This window comes from Zonotrichia albicollis, chromosome 22 (assembly GCF_047830755.1).
Source record: "Zonotrichia albicollis isolate bZonAlb1 chromosome 22, bZonAlb1.hap1, whole genome shotgun sequence".
Lineage (NCBI taxonomy): Eukaryota > Metazoa > Chordata > Aves > Passeriformes > Passerellidae > Zonotrichia > Zonotrichia albicollis.
The window spans coordinates 739108-758214 of NC_133840.1; the positions used below are offsets into that span (position 1 = coordinate 739108).

The window sequence follows — 19107 nt, forward strand, 5'->3', positions numbered from 1 at the left end:
GAGACAGAAGATGGTGTTGCAGAAAGGTTTTATTTATGGCCTTTTCCCTGGTTTTGTTTTGAAATTACTGGGATGAGCTATGTGTTCTACTCTGCTCTAAAGCTGCTGGTCAGTTGTTGGGTGTCTTTGACTGTTCAGTGAGGTTTTGTGCTGGATTAGTTCTTCCTTCCTACTCCTCTGCTCCTCTGCAGGGCCACGGGCAGAGCGAGCGAGGCAACAGGAAGAGCAGGAGTGTAGGAGTCACCTCTACAGAGACAGAGCAGGATGTGACCTCTGCTCCCTGAAGAGGGCACAAATGGTTAGATCCTCATATCCAAGCTGGTCTCTCCCTAAAGGAAAGGCTGTAGCAAGGACCAAGTGAAGCTGTTAATCTGGAGTCAGAAATTAAATTTAATTGTATCAGTGGTGCTTTGTAGGAGGAACTTAGTTATTAACTGCAAAGAAGTCAAATTATTGACTATTCAGATGGATGCTTGCTAAACTAAGCTTAAACACACTAGTACTTGATGGAACTTCAACTCTGACAAGCTTTTATCTCACAAAGTGCTGGTGCTGCTCCTACCTGAAAGCATCCAGTTCCTGCAGCCTTGGAGCTCTGCTCAGGTAGGACAGAGCTCTGGAAACCTGTGTGACCTGTTTGTCCAGCCCAGAGGCTCCCCTTCCCCACCGGCTGTGCAGCCCTAGTGCACTCTGAATTGCACAGCCTCTGACCCCAGTTTGCTGCAGGAGCTGCCTGAGCCCCGTTTGCCAGGGCAGCACAAGTGCAGCTGGAATGGGCAATGACAGCCAGCCACCACAAGTTAGTCTCATCTAACATACAGACACTGAGCTGTGCAAAGAGCCTTTTCAGCCTCAAATCTTAACAGAAGGCTGTATTAGAGTGCATCAAAGTACAGTTGAGGGAGGCTTTACTGCTACTAACTTGGTGCTCCCACCCTGGCTGTAGTTACACACAGATTGCTGCTGCTGGGTCTGCACAAACACCAGGCATGGATCCCCAACACTACAATTTCATACTCTGAGGGTAATGATTCACCTAGTTCAGCCCATTTAATCTCCAGTCTCTCTAAGAGACCATGGCAATAACTTCTGAACATGCCTGCCTTCAAAGCTATCCTGGATAATGAGAAAAAAGGCATTGCAGTTAAGATGACCAGCTCAAAGGACAAAAACAGGGAGCTCCCACTGCTGCTTTAGAGCTTAGTCCTCCATGTATATCTTTTTCTACTTAAAAAGGGACCTTACTCAGTCCAGTATGGATGAGTGCTGAACCAGCTTCTTGCAGTGCCTTAGCTCCTGCTTGCTCTTCCTGTTTAGCTGAAACCCTTGTGTATGAAGCTAAGTAAAACTGACCCAGAGGTTGTTTATGCTTTCAAAGGGTATATGGCCTGTGCTGGAAATGAGTACCTCGATCCAGCCTGACTCCCTGCTACAATAATAACTGGAAATGAACTCTGGACCATCAGTTCCCAACCACTCTGGGTTAGATCACGTTGCACAAGGAATATCCCAGCCTGGGGGAGGGGAAAGCTCTCACTGACACGAGCAGCACCTTCTGCTGCAAAGGCTCTGCCAGCAGCTGCACAAGGCTTGGGACCAGGGAGGATCCATATGGAACCAACGAACGGCAATGGCAGACACAGAGAGGAAAACACCTGTGGGTTCCACAGCAGCTGAAAGGAGAGGAACCACTATAAAGCTGACTACTGTGCAGCGTCACCTGAACGTGAACCTTGAGACTCGCAGGTAACCTGTCAGGTGTGTGCTCCAGATATCCAACCCAGATAAGCAATGCTAAGGCTCCCTTTGTCTCCCAGCCAGGCCATCTGCCGCAGCAATATGAGAATTACAGGGCAATAAAGGTGCAGTTAATTCCCCTCTTATCCCAACTTCCACATTGTCCTGACCCAAACACTAAATAAAATCAGGACTAGAAGCACTTTCTCTGAAATGCATCTGCCCTTGCTACTTGCCACGAGAAGTCAGGAAAGCCTCTCATGAATAGGCCGACTGCTTTCAGTTCCTCAGCGCGACTGTAACTACTCAGCTTTCACTGGCCAGCATTAAAAACTCCCTCCTCGTCTTTGGTCATTCTAGCGAAAGAGGAAGGATCAAAGCATGGGTTGAGTGTAGGCAGTGTCTCTCTTATTGCAGAGGGAACTGCAGAGTACACAACTTCTCACCCTATTGTCCCTTCTGAGGAGCCTGTGAAGCATGCTGACACATCCAGGATTTCAACACAATTAAATTGTAAATTAGTCTTGTCCTTCACAAAAGGCTCATGACACACAATGATCTCCAACGAGCTACGCTGACCTGCTAAATTCTCTATTGGTCTCCTGGGGGTTTCCAGGACCTCCCTGTACATCATTCCCTAAAGCCAAACAGCTGCACTTACCCACTGAAAGAACGCATGGATTGGGCAATGGTAGGGGTCGCTTTCCTACACACAGCTCTTGATTGCCAGCTGTACTAGTAGTGCACTATCAGCCCCAGGAAAAGGTCCAAGCACTTAAAAATTCAGAGAAGGAGCCTAAGAGTAGTTGGACTTTAAAGCATTCCTGTAATCATTTCAGTAGCAGAGATTTCAGAGATAGATGTGAGCAAATTAAATCTTCATACAAACACTGAAAATTATTTAGGCCGTGGGCAGCAGCACTTGCATGCTAAGGATGAGACCACCATATGGTATGTGGCATTTCTTGCCACACACATGGCTCAAAAAGGACAAGAACAATTAAGTGTAAGTTCTGGATGCCAAGAGAGAGCTGAACAGTTATTGCTGTAAACTTCCAGGTGTACTTGGGTGGATGGCAGCCTCATGCTGGGGCTGTCTCCTGCAGAATGGAGCTAAACTGGCAAAAGAGCAATGTTGCTGAAACGTGCATGAAAGGTTATCTTGTAACTGTAGAATTTCTACCAAGAGTCCGGTGAAATAAGGCACAGAAAGAATCCTTCTGAATTCTAAAAATATCCCCTTTCTCAGTTGGTTATCCTCTGCTATGTGAGTGTTGTTTTTTAGTCCCTTGCTCATTCAAAACACACTTTAACATCAGACCAAGTCTGAAGACAGTACAACAGTACTCGTGTTTAAATAGCTGGAGCTTCAAGTGGGGTCAAGGCCATGCTGTTTAAGGTATTCAGCCTTGAAAAGCACTTATAAAAGAACTGAGCCAGCAGAGACTAGAGCTAAATTCAGCTCTTACCCTAGTTTTAAACTGCTTCAACTCCTTTGTTTTCAGTGCAGTCACTTTCAACTGCTACTCCTGTAAAGGAAAGTGGGCTCACATAACCTGACATTCATCTGATGTCAACTAGACAACCCCAAGGAACATAAGTGGGGCTCTCGGTCAAAGCCAGCTCTACTCTTTGCTACAGATGTCACTTACATGATACCTTCAGCAGACCAAGTGTTCCATCAAGTGATACGGCTGTAAATAATTCACCAGCAACCCCATAACACTTGATTAAAACCTACTGAAAGAAGATCTAATTAAATTGTCTTTTAAAGAACAGACATAATATGACGACTGTGTGAAGGGCAGATGGCAGGCAGAAGCTCATTGGAACATGAGAAAATCTTTGGAGGACAGTACTTGGTAGCCAATACTATAAGCTTTGCAAGGCTGTTGGCTTTACAGCTGTGTATCTGCTGTGCTGTGAAATATATGTCTTATTGATTAAATAATAGTTGGACAATACGTTATAGGAATGTAACAGCTACCTTGCTGGAAATGATACGTGCTTTAAGATAAAGCACCACAGCTCACAGAAGGTTTTCCATGTCTTTCAGCTTCTGAGGAATAAAAGAGCTTTATTTCATACCTCAAATCTAAGAAGAAATATGAACATAAAACTCACATCAGAGCTCAAGTATAAATCTAAAGTAGTCTCAAAGTTCAAATGTGCTATCACCCAGTTCAAAGTTTTGCATGAAAATAAGAATTTACTGAAGAAAACGCAGACTTTTGTCCTCTGTATAATGAAGTCCATCCCAGTTGGGGGAAGAGAATCTACTGCTCAGAGACAGGCTTTCAAAGTAATTAAATGTGATCCTGGTGCAGCTACCTGAGATCAAAGCAAAGCTGTGCCATGGTACCCACCCTGACCTCCCAGAAGCTACAGTCCATTTGCAGTCAGTCAGTCATCTTGGAGGAAAAGCTCCCAAAATTATTTTTCCCAAATAAATGAGTGTTTCTTACTGATACATTTCAAATCTCCCATGCATCAGGGTGGCTCTCCAACTTCCTCCCCACTGTCTCTCCCAGAGTTTGAGGTTAGATAAATCTCAGAGCCACAGCTACTTGCATGAAGAGGCTGAAGGCTCAGCACTTAGAAGAACTCTTAAAGAATTCTAGCAATGCAGAGATTTGCAGAGCTCACTGATGCTGTTCCCACACCACTGAGGCTCTGTGAGGGAAGCTGAGAGACCATGGTGCTAACCCACCCTGTAAAACACAGCCAGAATGTGGAGACTTTATTCTTTGCAGTACGAAGGGGCCATGCCTGCAGTGGCAGCGAGCTCACAGCAGGCTCCTCGTGTCAGCAGTACAGGAAGACTGAAAGGGCTGAGCCAGCCTATTCATGTGGAGGATCCACGAGGAGTGAAAGGGAGAGGCAGGGATCAGACCATGCATTTCCTCACGTGTTTCCCCTTCCCCTCTGCACCTTGGCTTTACAGCTGCAGGAAAGATCAAGGCAGAGGTGTGAAAATTGCTGAGTCAGGCCATGTCTGTGGGGCCTCAGAGAAGCTGTCACAGCACCAGGGCCAGAGGACAAAACCTTGTGCTGAGGCAGAGCTGAGCACACGCTGCAGGGGGGGACAGGCAGGACACAGCCACGGCAGGCACAGGCAGGAGGCACGGGCAGCAGGACATCACAGAGCCCTGCCTAGCAAAGGTGAAGAACCAGAAGCATTTTGCATTAAGAGAACTGTGGAAAGTTTCAGTTTTGCTCATAAAGACAAAAGGCCTGAAGTCTTTTGCTTGGCAGATAAAGAACAGTTTTTAAGGAGACATCTAAAAGAGTCAGGAAGTTTTAAAAAACAAAATCTCCCCACTTCAGCTTATTTCAGAGGAACTATGTAACTGTATTTCAAAGCAGGATTTAATCCTCTAGCTTACTCTAGAAATAAAAGGGGAAAACTGCTCTGGAAGAAGAAAAATGTTGCTAGAAAATTGGTAGGAACCAGGTGTGGAGAGGTTCTCCAAGAGCACTGTAGGCAGCACAAGGGGCATGGACACACATCTCCCCATGAGTGCACCTATTGACAAACCCATCACCTCCCCTAGCAGTGTCTTTTACTGCTGATGGCCAAAAATCAGTGTGCAGTTCTCAATCTGTAAAACCTACTAATTATTTCTTCTCTTCAGTTAATAACTAAAACCTCACACTGGAACCTGCAGGCCTCAACAACAACCCATACACGACAACGAGGAGCTCAAGACTTCCTTTCCAAATTTAGGTTGCTTCAAACAGAAGTGAAAGTTCTTTGATAAATCAACAAACGCACGTTTTAGAAGCACGTAAGGGGAGCAGAACTGGACAGGAAGGTACTACACTCATTGCAAAAAGCTTCTGAAGATTTCCAAGGCCTCAACCCTGAGGCTCCTGGCTGCATGCTGAACACTGGGGTCAATGACCTGTTCTGGCAGCATCAGATCAGACCAGATCAGAGCCTGGATCTGCTGCATCCCAGCTGCATTCCTCAGTGCCATGTTAATTACTGCTCTAAAGAGAGCTCACAGGCTCTACTATTAGAGCTCTTCCATGTGGGATAACTACTAATCATCCTATCAGGGGCACTCCATACCCCGACCAAAGCGTGATTCCTGACTCTGTGCTTAAGTGTCCTGTGACCCTTCCCTGCTTGCCCAAGATGCACACAGAACCAGCTGGATGTTCTCACTAGGCATAAGAGGAACGAGAGACCTGGCCTCTGCTCACTTTAGAATATATACACAAATGATAACTGTACTGACTTTACCTTTAAAGACAGATTTTGAACAGTCTTGAGCTCAGGTGTGTAAGTCCAATGAGATTTGGATCTTCCATCTGCCTCCAGCCCCAACAGCTCAGACTTCAGCCCTCTGTGCTGCACTTAGAGCGGGATAAACACCAGACACCGATGATCAGCCTGGGCTGTGATTCCCTCAAACCCAAGAGCAGGGCCTAAGCAAAGGCTTGAGATTCCACTCAGGAATGCTCCAGGGTTCATTTTAAACAGGTCACGCAAAAAGCAGGTTTCCAAGGAGGGCAGGGAGCCGAGCACAGAACAGGTGACTGTCACCTAGCACAGGGGCCAGTGAACACCACAGCTGCAGCAGTGGTTACCTCGTGTCCTTGGAGGTGTGCAGCGGGAGCAGGGCTGGCTGGGACACGCCTCTGCCATCTGTAGGTGCCACAGGGGCTCTGTGCAGCTCTGGCTTAAGGCAAAAGGCCTCTCTGACCACCTGTAAACTTTGGTGCTTCCCAGCTGTCCTCCCACAAGCAAGGCAGAGTTTATCTAGTTTAAGTGGGGACTGATCCTGTCCTACATTCCAAGGGCTATGCCAATGAGCACTGGTGCTAAGCCAGAATGCCAAACTGTTTCCTAATCATGTGCTAGTCTGACTAGGTGCATCCCTCCAAAGCAGGAATGCCCACGACACTTCCATGTACAACTGCTCACAAGTCATGTGCTGGAAGAAGTCCCCGTTTCTTTTGGAGCAGGTGTGTTTCCAGATTCAGAGAACTTCTGCTCCCTATACTTGCCTGCTGTGGCAACTCTGTGCTGCTGGTAGTGTCAACTGTGTGGGATTGCTCCACAGGAGTGAGAAATGAGCAGGGAGGGAAGTCTGAGAGCTGGCTGAGTCAGGATCATCCATACATCACTCTGTGCCTTTCACCACAGCAGTAATCCAGCCAATGCATTCCCCAACGCCCTAACAGTGGAGATAGCCAGGCTTGCTTCCAGCATCATTTTCCTTTTATTAAGGAGGAAAAAAAAAAGAAAAAAAAAAAAAAGGAATCCCTCTAAGCTGAAAATGAGGGTAAGAAATATTAATCTTAAAAGAAAGGTGAGGGTTTATCCCTCAAGCATCTGATAGATTACACTTAGTTGGAAATATTGTAACAGACACTATTCCTTAAATAATTTGGTATGTCACCTGACTTCTTTGTTAAGTGTTCCTATTTATGACCAAAGCAGGTGATAAATTTGTGTACCCAGTGCTGACTCATTGCTGTACATCTGTCTCTAGCATGCAGCTGGAACAGTGACTGGGGCTTTCCTTGGGTGAAATGCAGTTCACAGCATTGGAAATGGAGCAGCAGCCCAAGGTCTGGGCAGGTGGGATCTGGGCAAGCTTGGTCACAACCAGGAGTTCAGCTGGACACAGCTGGGGCCCAGCTTGGCTACTTCCCTGATTAGATCAGCTCTGTGTTAGAAGCTGTGTGCAGAGACTGAGGCCAGTGTGGCAGCACAGGCTGTGGGTTCCTGTGGCTGTGTTCAGGCACAGACAGACAGACAGACAGACAGAGCTCCCAGCCAGGCTCTGCTGGGCTCCTGCCCCGCAGCTCCAGGGCTGCAGGAGGCTGAGCAGGAATAATGCTGTGTTACCAGTGACCACACAGGCAGCCCTAGAAAGGCCAAGGCAGCACAGAGCCTTACTCTGACACTTCCTTTCTTGTTTCTCAATCAGTGCACCATAGAATGCAACACAAGGCAAGGAGTACACAGAGCCTGACAGAAAAGTGAAGAGTCCCTTGTACTGTCTTCATACTGATGAAAACCTGCTCACCAGAGCTTGTCCTGGGAACTGCAGGTAAGTGAAAACACTGCTGCTGAGTTTTTGTGTCAACATTTATATAAAATCTTGTAAGAGATGTGCTAAATTCCATTATGATGTGGAAATTCTGATCATAACTGTTACAAAGGAAAGATGATGACTGCAGACTAGATGATAATATGTGTGATTCCCTTCTTCCAACTCAAATAGAATCTCTGTTGAAGACTATCTTGTACAAGAAGTGCATAAATTTTAGAAAAGAGAAAGAGTCCTAAAAAAACAAAAGACCCTTTAAGAAAAACAAATGTGTTGCATATATGCAAAAAGTAAGATGAAGTAAGACACTTTCTTCTTCTCTTACATAAGACCTGCCGGGAAAGGAAGTCTTTTCAGCTGAACAAAGCTCATAAACATGTGGCTACAGGTTGCAGTTTGGCCTGAAAAATTCACTACTCCCACTGCTTCCAATTTACAAACCCAGTTGTCCTTCCCTTACGCATGCCCAACTTCCAATTTGCAAGTGAGGACTATTACAATCCTTCTTCCTCTTCTCTCATGCCTCCCCCCATTTTCAAATAGTTGTTTCTGTTCAGAGATTGCTTGGCAAGATAAGCCTTTTCTAGACAAATTGCCAAATGAATTGAGATAATGCCAAAGCAAGTTCAAACAGATTTAATGCACAGGTACCGTTCAGCACTGAACGGCTGATTTGTGGAGAGCAGACTGACTTTGTGAGACAGCCCAGCTGGAGTCAGGCTTTCTGATCTGTGCTCTGTTTGCTGAAGGTGTCAAACAGAAGACATTCCCGAGGAAGAGGCCAAACTGATCTTTGCACACAGGGCCAGGAGTGTCTCTACCATGGATCTAGTCTGGCCAGAGAGCCAGGACAGTTTTCTGAAAGAGCAGGCAGACCTCAGAATGTGTGCTACTGCCTCACCCCGACACTCCCACCATAACCAGTTTGATGCAGCTGCCATGCCAGAGCCACTGCAGTCAGCTCTTCTGAGGCAAGAGCCCAGCTAGAAAGAAAATACATCTGCAGTCTAAATCCACTCCAGGTCTCACAGTTCAGCCTTCCTCTCTCATCTTCGCTGCAGTCAAAACTGGGGGGTGCTGGGGGAAGGTGTCCCTCTAGTCTCACACAGCTCACCAAAGCAGCTGTTTCCAGCTGAGAAACCACAGGAACCTTTCCTGCTGCCAGCACCTGCGACTGCGTTCTCCTGCTCACCTCCAGCAGACTGGCTTGAGCTGCAGTTGGAAGTTGGATGTGCTTCACCACAGATGTCTAGTCCCACCAGCAGTTTCCCAGCCAGGGAAATGAATCCAGAAAGATACTGCCTTCACAAAGAAATACAGCTAAAAATAATATGCTTCTAACTTTGCAAAACCAATTTGAGTCATACAAGGGATTAGTGTAAGGACAGAGGTAAAGACTGACAGAGCTATTTCTTTCCAAGGATGCTTGGAAACACACTGGATGCTCACTACATGGCACACATTTTTTGCTCTTACATATGGGTTAAAATTACCATTATTTTCCATTTCAGTTTTGCAGTCAACTTGAGAAGTGAGTAAACATGCTAGGACAGAACTGAAAGCACAGACCAGCACTGGGTAAAAAGAAAAACACTCAAGCACTTATTGGGCAGAAGATATAAAGCTTAAAAAAAACCCAGACCTTGTGGCATCAAAGAACCCAGTCTGCTAATAACCAAACTAACAGAACCTACTTTCCACCACAGGGAAACTCCCTGCCCTTCTAAGAAATGGCCTTCCTACCCTGAAACAGGGTCAGCTCATACAACACATTACACTCGACACATCCCTTGCAAGCAATTCCCACAGCCCTTTCTTTCCTCTCCTTCCTGTACCTCAGTTTTCCCTGAACTCTTCCGAGCCTCTGTGAGTGCTTATCTGTACCTGCCAAGGTCCAGTTTGAAATCCTTATCTACTGTGTGTTTTATTTTGAGAACACCTTACATGCAAGAGGAATGAGGAAGGAATTAAAGCATTGCAGTAAATGGGGAGCGAGCTGAGCTTGAGCCCAAGTGCCCTTGGTTAGGTTGGTGTTCTTTACCTGGCGACTACACATCACTACACAGTGTACCAATTATATTAATGGAACTAAGTTTTCACAATTCTTTTTCCTCTGAAGTCTTTGCAGAAGAAAAGCCCTGTGAGCATTCAGCCCTAGCCTAGACAAGCTCCCAGTTCAGGACCAGTAATATGCATAGTACAGATGTGGATGTATAGCACAGATGTGGCTCACAGCACTGCACCACCAGCAGACACTAATCATGACCCACAGAGCCATTTGGTGACTCATGGAGGCCACCAGGAAAGCACAGCAGGCCCTGGAGAACTCCAAGCTCCCAGTTGCACTCTGGACTCTTCAGGAGCTGCCTGCAGAGTCCACCCAGCAGTAATACCCAGCTCCCTGCAGGATCAGAGCTCATGTCTGTGCTGGCACGACCCCACAGGCAGAGGCACACTGCCTCAGTGGCACTGCTGGCACAGGAATCAGGGCACAGGAACTCCAGCTGGTACCTGAGACAGCTCTAGGCCCACCTCCCTCAGGGGCACCACAAGCAATGACAGCCTGGGGAAGCAAACACAACCCCTGAGCTCCTGCAGTCTGGCTCTGTGACTGCAGCCTGGCACAGTCAAGCACAAGACTCAGGCTATGCCTGACATGTATTTTGGTACAGGCAGCCCAACAGTGCAAAGAACACGGAGTCTGTACCCATGCCCACAGCTCCATGTGTGGGCAGAGATCCAGCACTTGGTTGAACTCCCAGAGAAATCACACACTGGACTGTACATCGAAGAGATTTCTTCTGAACATAAATTTTATGATCATTGGTGAATGTGGCACCCATTTGTTTAAACAGATAAATGCTGAAGAGGATTGTGTGCACACACTCAACAACTATCACCAGAAACAGCTTTCGTTGCTTTAAGAAGAGCCTCAAGATCATAAAAGGCCTTTACACTTTGTGAATAAGGTTTGCTTTTAGACAGGTCCACAAGCAAAATAGTGATGATCATTTTCCAAAATGATGCTGATTGACATTGTTTGGGCATCAAAAAGGCTCTTAAGTAGGGCTGCCAAAAGGCTCTACAAATATTTTTTCACAGAGAATAGCCTTTGGGATGCTATTTGGAGGTGACAGGAGGAAGAACAGCGCTATAAATTTTTGGGGAAAAAGAACCAACCAAAACAAAACACCCCACAAAACAAACCAACCAATCAGCCAAATGTACAAAAAAGTCAGACAAAAAATAAAGGAAGAATGATAGATTTCCAGGAGACTGTGCCAAAAGCTACCTACCACCTATTGTTTCATGGTTTTCTTCCCAACCTTCATTTCTCATGCGATGGATTTTTCTTCATGTAGGTTTATTACAGTTACAGTGTTGTGATGATCCTTACTTCCTAAAAAGCCTAAAGCTCTATTTAGCTCCACTGTCTCCAGTACCAGGTAAAGAAGAGGAGCATTAGCATTTGTATCAAACTTAAATCAAAGAAGGGAACAGGAGGGTATTGCTTGCTTAAAGCAAAACTACCTGCCAAGAAGATAAAAGGAAATGTTATTTAAGTTTCTAAAGGTCAAATTAACTAAGGAAAAATACATCCTATGCACTTATACAGACTTTTATACAGATACAGCTCTTCTCTGAGAGCACCACAGCAGCGCATGTTTTGTATTTGAAGAATTTCATATAATCTTTCTACACAGCAGAACATCTCTCCAGCCCGGTCCATGATGCCGTTTGAGCCACAGCAACAGAGGGAAAGGGAGGATCAGATTAGATCAGTGAAACTGAGCCAGGGATAGAGAGACAGGCCTGGAGCAGAGGGCAGGAAGCATCAGGAGCAAACACCGAGGACCTGAGGCAAAGGGGAGTTTTCCCAGCACGCCAGGACAGCGGTGTGGGGACACACCTCCTGCCAGCGAGCCCGGAGTCACCTTTGCTCCGCGCCTCACATCGCATCCCGCTCCACAGGGACACGGGAGCCCGGCCCAGGCCCCGGGGCGCGGCGGGGCGGCCGCACGCTGCCTCACGGAGCTGCCGCGCATCCGCCCGACAGCCCGGGGCACCCGAGGGGCTGCCCCGCACCTGTCCGCGCTCCGCCGGCACCGCGCTCCGCTCCGCGGCTTCCCCGGGCGGCGGGCCCCGCGCCGGGAGCGCCGAGCCCCCTGACAGCTCCGCGGCGGGGCCGCTGTCCCCGCCAACAGCGCTCGGCCCGCGGGAGAACGAGCGGGCGCGGCGCGGCCCCGGTGCCGAGGGGACAGGGCGGCGGGCAGCGGCAGGCCCCGGCCGCAGCCCCGGCCGTGCGGGGCAGAGGCGGCAGCGCGGCCCCGCTGCGGCGCCCGCGGCTGCCAGCCCGCGCCGTACCTCCAGCGTGCGGATCTCCTGCTGCGTGAGGTCGTTGGACGCGGCACACTTGGTGCGGAGCCCGCGCAGGTTGGAGAGCGAGATGTCGATGAGGTCCTGCAGCAGCCCGCACTGCTGCAGCGTGGTCCGCACGGCCGGCAAGCCCCGCGGCCCCGCCGCCTCGCCGCCGCTCCGCTCCTTCCTCTCCAGCATGCCGGCGGCTCGCAGGGCAGCCGCTCTATCCATCCCTCGGCATCAGGGAGGCCGGGAGGCGAGGCGGCGGCGGGGGTGCGGCGGAGGGAGGGAGGAAAGAAGGGAGGGAGGCGGGCGGGAGGCGGCCCGGCCCGGCTCGGCCCGCCCCGCTGCGCTCGCCGGGCAATCACCGCGCGGTACATGCGCGCCCGCGGTACAGGCCCGCTCCGCCCCTGCCACCGCCCTCAGCTCCCGCCACCGCCCCGGGGCGCTCTCCTCAGCGCGTCCCTCACCCCTCCGTGCCCGCCTCACCCCTCAGCGTATCCCTCGCCCTTCATTTCCCGCCTCACCCCTCAGTGCCCGCCTCACCCCTCAGCGTATCCTTCATTTCCCGCCTCAGCCCTCAGCGCGTCCCCGACCCCTCAGCACGTCCCTCAGCCCTCAGTGCCCACCGTGTCCCTCAGCCCTCATTTCCCGCCTCAGCCCTCAGCGAATCCCTCACCCCTCAGAGCCCGCCTCGCCCCTCAGTTCCCGCTTCGCTGTCTCTCTTCCCTCTTCGCGCCCGCCCCAGCCCCTCAGCGTTCCCTCAGGTATGTCAGGGCTCGCAGCTCGCTCCGATGAGCCTGCGGTCGGCTCCGCTCCCCTCGGCGCCCGTGGAGGAAGCAGGGTCGGGCAGGGGCGGCCTGCCCAGAACAGGGGAGGTGTGAGCAGGCATTAGGATAAATGTGTTTTAGTGAATATAAGCTTTGCGATAGGTGTGTGGGTTCATCCCTATCACGAGTAGGAGGGAACTTCATGATTCCTTGTGGAATCGCTGTGGTTTCAGTTTTCATAATGGAGACGTGAGAAAAATACTCCAGGTAACTGCATTACATTTGGTTTCATATCCAGCCTGTCTAATGGACTTGCACAGAGCTGAGCTGTCACTGCAGGAACCACTCATCTCCCAATTATTAGAATTGGGACTGTTCATCTGACATGAGGGATCCAGAGAGGCAGTTAGGTTGTACCTTGCTGACAGAAGACAGCCTCCTTAATTTGCACTAAATTGATACCAGGTTTTAAAAGCTTAAATGACATCTGAAAAAAAAATACAAACCTGAATTTAGGACATGAGGCAGTGGAGCAGGGCAAAGCAGCTGACACTGAGCTGTTTTTCTCATGGTTAAATAAATACTGGTATCCACATTAGTTTGTGTGGATTTGCATCAAGTAGTGTGGCATATGCTGTTTAGTAATTTTCTTAAGAATGTGGGTCAGGTTAAGTATTTGATTTCATTGTCATTATTCACATGCTGTAAATTTCATACGCAATAAGGGCTTTGCTGGATTAGGGTTTAATTAGTTTGCCATCTGATGAGTCTGTGGTTTTGGGAAAGTAACTTTGCTTATTACCTCCATATTTCTGACCTTGTGAAAAAGCCTTTATCTATCCTGTCTGTGCTCAGGAGCACTGGAAATTTAGTACCAGAAATTTTTGTTTCTAGGACTCTGACAGGTTGAAATCCTCAAATATAGGTGACTGTGGAACTTGGAAATGTTATTGACAGGATATTGTTCTCGTAGATATTCTCTGCTGTGCACCCACCTGAGAATATCCATTTGCTTACAGACAAGAGGCCGAGCGCATTGCATAAGAAAGCAACCTAGGAAACTTGTGGGCCGTGCATCACAGGATACTTGGCATTCCCTGCAGTGTTTGTGTGCTGGGAGTGCCGGCCTCATTACCCGGCTGCCATCCGTGGGCAGCATTCCAGCCCCAGCACAGGGCTGCCCTTGGGCCTGCGGGAAGAATGTGCTGACTAAACACTGCCTCTGCGTCCATCCCTGCTCAGCACCGCTCAGCATCGCAGCTTGTGGGGCTGGCGCCTTCCCAGGAGCTCAGGCTGCTCTTCCACCACACACCTGGTGTGCACTCCTGGTAGTTTAAGTTGTCTGGAACCACAGCTTTCTGTCTATAAGGAGATGGGGTAAAAGCACTGCTTATCTGAGGGTTTGCAAAGAGAAATACCGTGGCTGGGCCGTGCTAGAAGGACCATGTGAGCACACTGAATGAGCTCTTTTCCCAGAGATTTCAGGAAGTGACATATTTCATGTTGTACTTTACACATGTGTTGGTGCACCTGTTAGGATTTTTCTTTTAATGTACAGTTTATGTAGGGTGGACATAAGAACTGCATTCTCTAGACTAAAACAACTGTTTTTTCTTGAATTGAGTGAACCGTACCCACATCGTCAACTTCATTGTACAGTGGCCTTTTTTGCCACCCTGTCAAAAGCCAATAGTTTTGAAAACAGTAAAATGTGGAATGCCTGAACTAGATTGGAGAAAACCTAAAAGTCCTTGGTTAAGCCACTGGCCTACACATGGAGGGGATTTCTCTTCCCCACTGCCCCCATCTCTCTTGCCCACACAGATCAGGTTGTAGCTACCTCAATAAAACCCAAACCTTGCTAAGCACCCCTGGAAATCCTGGACCATAGCAATGGTCTTCGACTCAGTAAAATAAGCTCACTGGGGAAAAATACCTTTTTTTTGTTCCTGGAGAAAGAAAAGCACAGATGCATTTCACAGGCTGCCTGTATGAAAAGCCTATATTACCTTTTTAGCTATCTTGCCCCAATTTCATTCAGCTATCACAACACTGAATTTAGATGATGAGACTGAATTGCTCTATTTGATGTGTTTAACACATAATAGAGACCTGTTTTAAGAAAATGCAGTGTTGGGATTTGAAGAGCTGAAATGTTAGGTATTTCAGATAAAAGAGGCCTTTATTATCGGTGATTTTCCCCTCAAAGGCTTCCTCCTACACAGCCATAGGAGTATTCCTCTCCCCGGCACAGCACAGGAATACACAGTAGCTCTGGCATGCTCCTCTGCTGGGAAGCTGAGAAACTTAAGTCCTATTTTTAGACATGCTGCTGGATATTCTTGTTAGGATATACAGAGAAAGTGAGGATGGTGAGATGGTGTTCCCGGAACAAATCCTCACCATTCCCCAGTTTAGATATCTCCGTGGCTTGCAACTGAGCCAAACCAGCTCACACAAGTATAAGATACGACCTTCACCTTTAGGAAAAAAATTAGTCTAAGTCGGCTTCTTCCATGGATTTTTTCCTTCTCAGCTGTCTGTGCCGAATGGCACAGTCAAATGTCAGGGATGGACCAGCAAATCCACAGCTTTGGCAGTGGTGGATCCCAGTGAGTCAGGGATAGATACAGGAAACTGAACTGTGTGCTGACAGTCATGGGGGGAACGATGTGAAAATTAAACACTACTCCTTTTCTTAAAAATAATTGTCATGGATGGGGAAAACAGTTGTGTTTGGGCAATCTTGAAGGAATTTCTGCCCCACAAGTAGAAGGCAAAAGAAACTGCTCTGTAGCTTCACTCAGTGTTTTCTGTGGACAGGTGTCGTGGTTTAACCCCAGCTGGCAGCTGAGCACCACCAACCCCCTGCTCACTTCCCCTGCAACAGAAAGAAACTTTGAGATGGGACTGGGAGGAGGAGGACTGAAGTGATGTGTTCATCTTACCTTCTGGAGTCACGTGAGTAAACAAGCATTGCAGCTGTTACAGCAACCAGAAACTTTCTAGCTTTAAGAACATAAGAATTTTAGTTGTCTATAAAACAAATAAAACCCCCAACATTTATTTTTAGAGTAATCTCATGGGTTTTGCAGTCTTTCTTTAGCATCAGCTGTGTTGCAATAGTGCTGCCTTTTTGTCTGCTATTTATCACCAGTAAAATAAACTGTTTGGGCAGGAAGAGTCTTTTACTCTCTGCTTGCACGGCAACGCCTGAATCTCAGCGAGAAGCCTCTGAGCTCTGCTGTAATATAAATACTCAATAATTACAGGCCCAGAGGCTTTAGCCCCCACCCCACTTGGAGCCCTGCCAGCCTGTGGGGTTCCTTCTAGCAGCAGACATGCCAACAGTGAAAAGTGACAAATTTTGTTGGCGAAAGATATTCATAGGTCTAACAAGGATAAGAAACACCCGCCTTTAGAAACAGAGGCTTATGTCTCTCCAAGGATAAACACACCCTGGATTGACTCATGCTGGCATAATCCCCTTGTGCAATTTGTATATTGGCATTAGATATGTGTGTGAGGCAAAAAGACAAATATTTGGTTAATGAAACAACACAGGGATAATAAAAAATAATTAGACAGCTTTACCTCTCAGAACAATGCAGCAGGTGAGCTGCTGCTCTTCCCCTCAGACAGGCATATCCCTGCAAGCAGAGCTTCCTGATGTTTGTTTTATTTGCAGCAAAATTACCTGTTTATTTTGTTAAATGCTCTCAGAGTAAAAATAATTAATAAATAATTAAATGAATCAAGTCCAGTGAGGGAGGGGGCATATACTGTGGTGGAAAAAGCAGGCTCATATTCCACAAGAGAGCTTTGTCAAGTGTATTGCATAAGGAGATTACAGGCCTGAGTCTGAAACAGGCTGAAGGTTTTAGTTGTGTTTGTCATTAGCACGCTGTGAACTGCAGCACAACAGCCCCTCTTTCATCTGGGTGAGAAAAGGCTCCAGGTCCATCATTATGATTCTGGAGCTGGGACTCCACATGGCTATTAGCTTCATTCCCCAGAGCCCTTTCTTGGTGTTTAAATAAAGGAGAGGAGCTGGGCGGGTTAATCATCTGCTGCCATTCTTCCCGTGCGGGATCCGTTTGATGTGATCCCTCTGGGAGGGCCCCGGCCCAGGCTCTGCTCTGCAGCCCCGCTGAGCCTTGTCCTGTGCTCCTCGGCTTTGCCAACCGAGTTATGTTGATTAGCAAAATGAGAACAAACTCCTCCCACCCCCGTGCCCTGTGCCTGTTGGCAGCTCTGAATCAATGCCAGTTTTTCTGGTGAAAGGAAAAAAACCCCAACTTCTCCTGATGCAGCCACTTCTGTGGGGAGATTTTACCACCAGCTCTTGTCCTGCTCTGTGGGAGGCTCCTTTCCAGTTCTGCAACCCTTCCTCCGCAGCTGTGTGTGCAGTGCCTCACAAGTGGGCTGACCACAGCCATTTCTCAAGCACCACATTATGTCTCTCATTACATACCTAGCAGGAATGCTGTCCTGGGTTCATCAGGGTCTGCTGGATAATCCACATCCCTGCCCGTGGGAGGAGCAGCACCACAAAGACCACTAGATCAAATATCCACATTCTTCCCAAGATCCACCTGCACGTTTGATGTAGCTGTATCCCTCTGCTGTGCATGATGGCACCTGGGAGGATCTATTGCCATCTTCCACCTGTGAAACATCCAGGAAATATCTTTTTGTGAAGCATTCTGGTGCATGTCTTGTAGGTCTCAGTTATGTAGTGGTCCCTGGGGAGAGCTTGCATGCACTGACAGCTCTGTTTTGGAAGAGCTGCAAGAACTCTGCCATAGAGAAAACGGAAGGAGCTGAGTTCTATAGGTTTCTAAACATGGAGACACTGTAAAAGAGGCTGGGCCAAATGAAATGAGTGGAGGGACTGCCCTGATGCATCTGATGCATTGCCTGTGGCATTCCTTCATTGGAGATGGAATTCTGTGTGCAACTGCCTGTGTGTTCTGCTGTTCCTCCTGGCCTCACAGCCTGATCCTGCTCTACTGAGTCAGGCTCTTGGAAACCAGGCCTGTGAAAAGCCTGCAGACAGTCTAAAGAGAGCTTACAACATTCCGGAGAATATTTAGAAACGTAAACCTGTCTGCTGCAAAAAAAAAAAAAAAAAAGGCTCAGCAGGAAGTCCTTAGAGTATGATAATAGAAAGGACATTTCATGCAACTATCAATCATTCTCACCCTTGATGAGTTGAGAATTAATCTGCAGAAGGAAAAACAAACACAGATCTTTTGTTCCTTCCAATTCAAAGTCCTTTGAAATCAGTGTCTTCCCAGCCAGTAAGTTTTGGATTAAGTTCTTGTTCCACCCTCCTTTCCCCTATCCCTACAGTACCATGAAAATTCAGGCTGTTTCTCTTTACTTCCTTCCTCTTCATAAAATGTCTAATAATCAGCCATCTGGTGTCCAAGATGCCTTGAGTATTAGGGCATTTCCTTTATCCAGGGGAGGCTTGTGAGAAGGAAGATAAATGTGTCCATGACCCATCCCTGCTGTGTGCTGATTAGAGTCTGGCAGTTTTTCTTTGTTCACAGTGATTACAGTAGTGCTAAGTTGTTTAGGGGAGAAACATATTTAAAGGGAAAATCTTGGTTCCTGATCTACTAGATTTCATGACATTACTTAATTATGCTTTATGAGAATTCTGTAGAGCCGTATAATACTGGTAATATATGTTAAAGACAGAGCGGGATTTTGAAGGGAAGATGCAAAATGAGATTTATAGAAAACACTATGGATCCTAAAGAACTGCAGTCTGGATTCATTCTCATTTTAATTCTGTCTCACAGTGGCACCCTATTTTTCAGAACTAGCTAAAAAACTTAACCCCTTCCTTTCATTTTGTATTGCAGAGACCACAGCTGCAAGACAAGCTGTGCTCAGAGCTCTGTTCAAGTCAATGTCTGTCCCCAGGAACAAGAGTTCTGTGTGCCATGCTGTGTAGAACTGGGTCAGGTCTCAAAGTAGCCAATGGCTTGAAATTCAGGTTTAGGAGGAAAATACTGAAGGGCACAGAGAAGCTGTGACTGAGCTTCCACTGGACAATTGCAGTTTTTTAAAACAAAGCCTGGTGGGACAGGGCAAGTCAGACTACAATGAAAACAAAAGCAGCAGGAAGAATCTGCAGTCTTAGCTCTGAAGTTAAAGAG

The 19107-nt window shown here is 47.6% G+C and overlaps 1 protein-coding gene across 1 annotated transcript in view; it reads right to left on the reverse strand.

Moving 5' to 3' along the window:
- The window catches only part of KSR1 (kinase suppressor of ras 1), a 47795-nt gene extending 35265 nt beyond the window's left edge, over nucleotides 1-12530 (reverse strand). Inside the window, exon 1 of the mRNA XM_074556768.1 lies at nucleotides 12171-12530. Coding sequence (XP_074412869.1) covers nucleotides 12171-12395 — 225 coding nt within the window. The 5' untranslated portion in view covers nucleotides 12396-12530. The remainder of the gene's footprint in view (nucleotides 1-12170) is intronic.
- Between the last annotated feature and the right edge of the window lie 6577 nt (nucleotides 12531-19107).